General features: G+C 57.9%; 1 protein-coding gene across 1 annotated transcript; it reads left to right on the top strand.

Moving 5' to 3' along the window:
• The first annotated feature begins 6 nt into the window (after positions 1 to 6).
• LOC136306041 (membrane progestin receptor delta-like) lies at positions 7 to 4,330 on the top strand. Its single transcript, XM_066209389.1, is given in 8 exon segments — positions 7 to 146; positions 148 to 280; positions 1,039 to 1,165; positions 1,786 to 1,882; positions 3,017 to 3,158; positions 4,012 to 4,160; positions 4,162 to 4,191; positions 4,193 to 4,330. Coding segments are annotated over 8 exon segments (822 nt in total). The 5' UTR covers positions 7 to 47; the 3' UTR covers positions 4,238 to 4,330.
• Positions 4,331 to 5,077: the final 747 nt, after the last annotated feature.

Below are 5,077 nucleotides of genomic sequence, written 5' to 3' on the forward strand. Positions count from 1 at the left end.
ACACACCTGGGACGCACCTGGGGACATCTGGGCACACCTGGGGACACATGTCCGACCCCGCCCTGTCCCCCCCCCCCAGGTACGTGCTGTGGCTGTTGGTGTCTCACCTGCGGGCCCTGGGGGCGGAGCCGGGGGGCGGGGCCGTTCCTGCTCTACCTGGGCACGTGCGCGCTGTACCCGCTGGCCTCGGGGGCGGCGCACGCGCTGGGGGCGCTGGGCGGGGCCGGGCGGCACCGCGCCTTCTGCTGCGACTACGGCGCGCTGAGCCTCTACGGGCTGGGTGAGCGTTTGGGGGATTGGTGGGGATTGGGGATGGGATTGATGGGATTGATGGGAATTGTGGGGTTTGTGTATGGGATTGATGGGATTGACGGGATTGATGGGATTGACGGGATTGATGGGATTGATGGGATTGATGGGATTGATGGGATTGACGGGATTGATGGGATTGATGGGGTCTGTGGGGCACTGCTGCGACTACGGCGCGCTGAGCCTCTACGGGCTGGGTGAGCGTTTGGGGGATTGGTGGGGATTGTGGATGGGATTGATGGGATTGGTGGGAATTGTGGGGTTTGTGTATGGGATTGATGGGATTGATGGGATTGATGGGATTGACGGGATTGATGGGATTGATGGGATTGATGGGATTGACGGGATTGATGGGATTGATGGGGTCTGTGGGGCACTGCTGCGACTACGGCGCGCTGAGCCTCTACGGGCTGGGTGAGCGTTTGGGGGATTGGTGGGGATTGTGGATGGGATTGATGGGATTGGTGGGAATTGTGGGGTTTGTGTATGGGATTGATGGGATTGATGGGATTGATGGGATTGATGGGGTTTGTGGGGTTTGTGGGGTTTGTGGGGATTGATGGGATTTGTGGGGTTTGTGGGGTTTGTGGGATTGATGGGATTTGTGGGGTCTGGGGGTTTCCCGATGTTCTGGAGCTCCGAGCTGAGCCCGGGAGGGTGCGGAATTCCAAGGGAATTCCAAGGGAATTCCAGAGGGATTGGGGAGCTGAGGGCCCGGCTGTGTCCCAGGCTCGGCGCTGGCCTATTCCGCCTACTCCTTCCCTCGGGAATGGCTCGGGAGCACGTTCCATCGCTCCTACCTTCCCCTGGCTGTGCTCAACTCCGCGCTCGGCACCGGCCTCTCCTGCTACTCCAGGTGAATTCCCGGGAATTCGGGACTGGGGGGGTTGGGCGCCGCCTGGGAGATGGGCGAAAGGGGAAAGAGGGAATTTTCCCGTTGGGAAATGCGGAGGGTTCCGTGATGAAGATGTGGGATAACGGGAGGAGGGTGAATTCTGCGGAGGTTCCGAAGGGGATTTCTGGGATCCCCCTGGAATTTGGGGTTGGATTGGGAGGGAGCTCGGGGATGGTTCAGGTCTGATAGCCCGGGTCCCTGGGGAAGATGTGGAATTCCTGGTCTGTCCCACGTGGGATTCCCTCTGTATTCCTGGCGTATCCCAGGTGGGATTCCCGGTGTATGGAATTCCCTCTGTATTCCCGGTGTTTCCCATGTGGAATTCCTGGTGTATCCCACGTGGGAATTCCCAATGTATTCCTGGTGTTTCCCATGTGGAATTCCCGATGTTTCCCATATGGAATTCCCGATGTTTCCCATATGGAATTCCCGGTGTTTCCCACGTGGAATTCCCGATGTTTCCCGTATGGAATTCCCGATGTTTCCCGTGTGGAATTCCCGATGTTTCTCACGTGGAATTCCCGATGTTTCCCACATGGAATTCCCGATGTTTCTCATGTGGAATTCCCGGTGTTCCCCAGGTTCCTGGAGGCGGAGCGGCCGCGCCTGAGCAAAGCTTCCCGAACTTTGGCCTTCGTGTATCCCTACATCTTCGACAGCATCCCGGTTTTCTACAGGGTGAGCATCCCGCAAAATCCCGGGAAACCTCGGCTGCCTCAGCCTGGAATTCTTTGGGAAAGCAGGCCCAGCTCGGGGCTGGAAAGGAAAACAAACTCCGGCAGGAAAAGGCTCGCGGATATTTTTTTCCTGCTCCGATTGCCGGCGGATTCCTCCCGCTTCAAAGGGCTGGAAAATTCCTGCCCTGGGGAGCTGGGAGGGGCCTTTTCCAGGGATTGAGCTGGAGCGGGGGGGATGGGGGGAGGGATGAGGACAGGCGGGAGGCGGCTGAGGGGGCGGGGAGCTGGGAATGGCCGCCGGTCCTTGGGATGGACCGAGCAATCCTGGATTGTCCTGGGAAGCGGCGTTGGAGCGGAGGCGATGGGAGCGGGAACAGGGAACGGCTGGGGCTCCTCTGGGATGGAGGGAGGGATGGAGGGATCCAGGGATGGATGGAGGGATGGATGGATTGATCCATGGATGGATGGATGGATGGATCCATGGATGGATGGAGGGATGGATCCGTGGATGGATGGATTATGGATGGAGGGATGGATGGATGGATCCATGGATGATGGATCCTGTTTTTTCCCCAGAATTGAGTTGCGTGGGGAACTGGGAATGGCTTGGGCTCCTTTGGGATGGGTGGATGGATCCATGGATCCATGGATGGGTGGATGATGGATTGGTGGGTTGATGGCTTGATGGATAGATTGATGGATCCATGAATTGATGGATGGATGGATGGATGGATGGATCCATGGATCGATGGATGGATGGAGGGATCCATGGATGGATTGATGGATCCATGGATCGATGGATGGATGGATTGATCCATGGATGGATGGATGGATCCATGGGTTGATCCATGGATGGATGGATGGATGGATGGATCCATGGATCGATGGATGGATGGATCCATGGATGAATGGATGGATCCATGGGTTGATCCATGGATGGATGGATGGATGGATCCATGGATCGATGGATGGATGGATGGATGGATCCATGGGTTGATCCATGGATGGATGGATGGATGGATGGATCCATGGATGGATGGGTTGACGGATCCATGGGTTGGTTGATCCATGGATGGATGGGTTGATGGATCCATGGATGGATGGGTTGACGGATCCCTCCCGTTGTTGCCGGCAGCTGTCCCGCTGCGTGCCCGGGGGCTGCTCCGAGGGTTCTCTCCGGCTGCATTCCCGGCACAGCCTCTGCGCCCTCCTCTCCTTCCTGAGCTTCACCTCCCGCCTGCCCGAGCGCCTGGCGCCGGGGAGCTTCGACCTCATCGGTGAGGATTCCGGGGAATGCCGGGAATGCACCCAGGGAACGGCGGGAATGCAGCCAGGGAATGGCGGGAATGAACCCAGGGAATGGCGGGAATAAATCCAGGGAATGGTGGGAATGAACTCAGGGAATGGCGGGAGTAAATCCAGGGAATGGCGGGAATGCACCCAGGGAATGGTGGGAATAAATCCAGGGAATCCTGGGAATGAACCCAGGGAATGGTGGGAATACACCCAGCGAATGGCGGGAGTAAATCCAGGGAATGGCGGGAATGAACTCCAGGGAATGGTGGGAATAAATCCAGGGAATGGTGGGAATGAACCCAGGGAATGGTGGGAATAAATCCAGGGAACGGCGGGAATGAACCCAGGGAATGGTGGGAATAAATCCAGGGAATGGCGGGAATGAACCCAGGGAATGGCGGGAATGCACCCAGGGAATGGTGGGAATGAACCCAGGGAATCCTGGAATGAAGCCAGGGAATGGCGGGAATGAAGCCAGGGAATGGCGGGAATGAACCCTGGGAATGAACCCAGGGAATGCTGGGAATTACCCCAGGGAATCCAGGTAACAAACACAAGGAATGGCGGGAATGAACCCCAGGGAATGGCGGGAATGAACCCAGGGAATCCCAGGAATCCCCCCCGGAGCCACAGGCCCTGGGAATAGGAATCACGGGGAGGATCAAAGCCCAGGAGCCGGGAACAGGAATTTGCAGGACGACAAAAGCCCAGGGATCAGGAGCGGGAATTTGTAGGATAAACATTCCCTGGATGCCAGGGGCAGCGGGCCGAGCGGGATTCCAACCCCGCAATCCATGGAATTTCCATGGAATTCTGGGCACTTTCCCGCCGCAGGGCACAGCCACCAGCTTTTCCACGTCTGCGGGATCCTGGGAACGCTCTTCCAGCTGGAAGCCGTCTCCGTGGACATGGCGGAGCGCCGGGGCCGCCTCCCGCTTCCCTCTTCCCTGGAAACCTTCGGATCCTTGGGAATGGGAGCGGCCCGCCAGCCTGGCCATCCTCGGGATCTGCTTCCCGCTGCCTCCGGCCGGAGCCGCGTTCCCGGGAAAAATCCCGCTAGGATCTCTGGGATTATCGCTGGGATTATCTCTGGGATTCCTGGGAGCAGCCCCATCCCAGAGGTGTCCGCGTGTTTCCAGGGGGGAATCGGATCGCCTGGAAAGAATTCCTTTGGGAATTTCCCCCCGAAGGGAAAAGCTGCGCTGGTTTTATGGGAAGGCTTTCCCCTCCGCAGGGAAAGCGTCGAAGCATCGGGATTTGGATCCCTGAAAAGGGAGGGAAGGGCTCGTGCTTCCCAAAAAAACCTCCGGGATCCCGCGGGTGTGCCTTGGGGAGAAATCCAGGGAATGGTGGCGTCGGCGGCCGGGCGAAGCCGAGCGCTCCCGAATTCCCCTTTTCCCCCTTGGGAACGGGATTCCTTCGGAATTCCAAGCCTTACGCTCAGCCCAAGTGCCTGGAAAAGTGGGATTGGCGTTTTTCCCCGCCCGTTTTTGTTCCCAGAGTTTTTAGTCATTATCCAGGAAAAGGGATTCCAGGAGAGCTCCAACCCCGCAGGAAAGCTCTTCCAGGGTCTAATTCCGGGAAATCCCGGGAAGCTCGTTCCCGTGGGAATCCTGAGTTTGCACCTGGGGAGCTGGGATGAGTGAACTGGGAATGAAGGAATTCCGTCCCGTGCCGGCTCTTCCCGGCCGGATCCCGGGATTTGGGATCCTTCGGGAAGAGGGTTTTGATTGTTTCCCTTGGATGAGGGAGGGCATTGGGATCCGTGGGGAGAGAAAAGCCGGATTTGGGACAGCTCAAGGAATAAAAGCCCCCTGGGGTTTGAAGGAATTCCCGGGATTTTCCCTCTGCTGTTCCCTGTTTTCCTTCTCTCCTTCTCCCGGATTTTGCTCCTGGATTT

This window comes from Chamaea fasciata, unplaced genomic scaffold (genome assembly GCF_029207755.1).
Source record: "Chamaea fasciata isolate MVZ Bird 193981 ecotype frontalis unplaced genomic scaffold, bChaFas1.0.hap1 SCAF_924, whole genome shotgun sequence".
Lineage (NCBI taxonomy): Eukaryota > Metazoa > Chordata > Aves > Passeriformes > Sylviidae > Chamaea > Chamaea fasciata.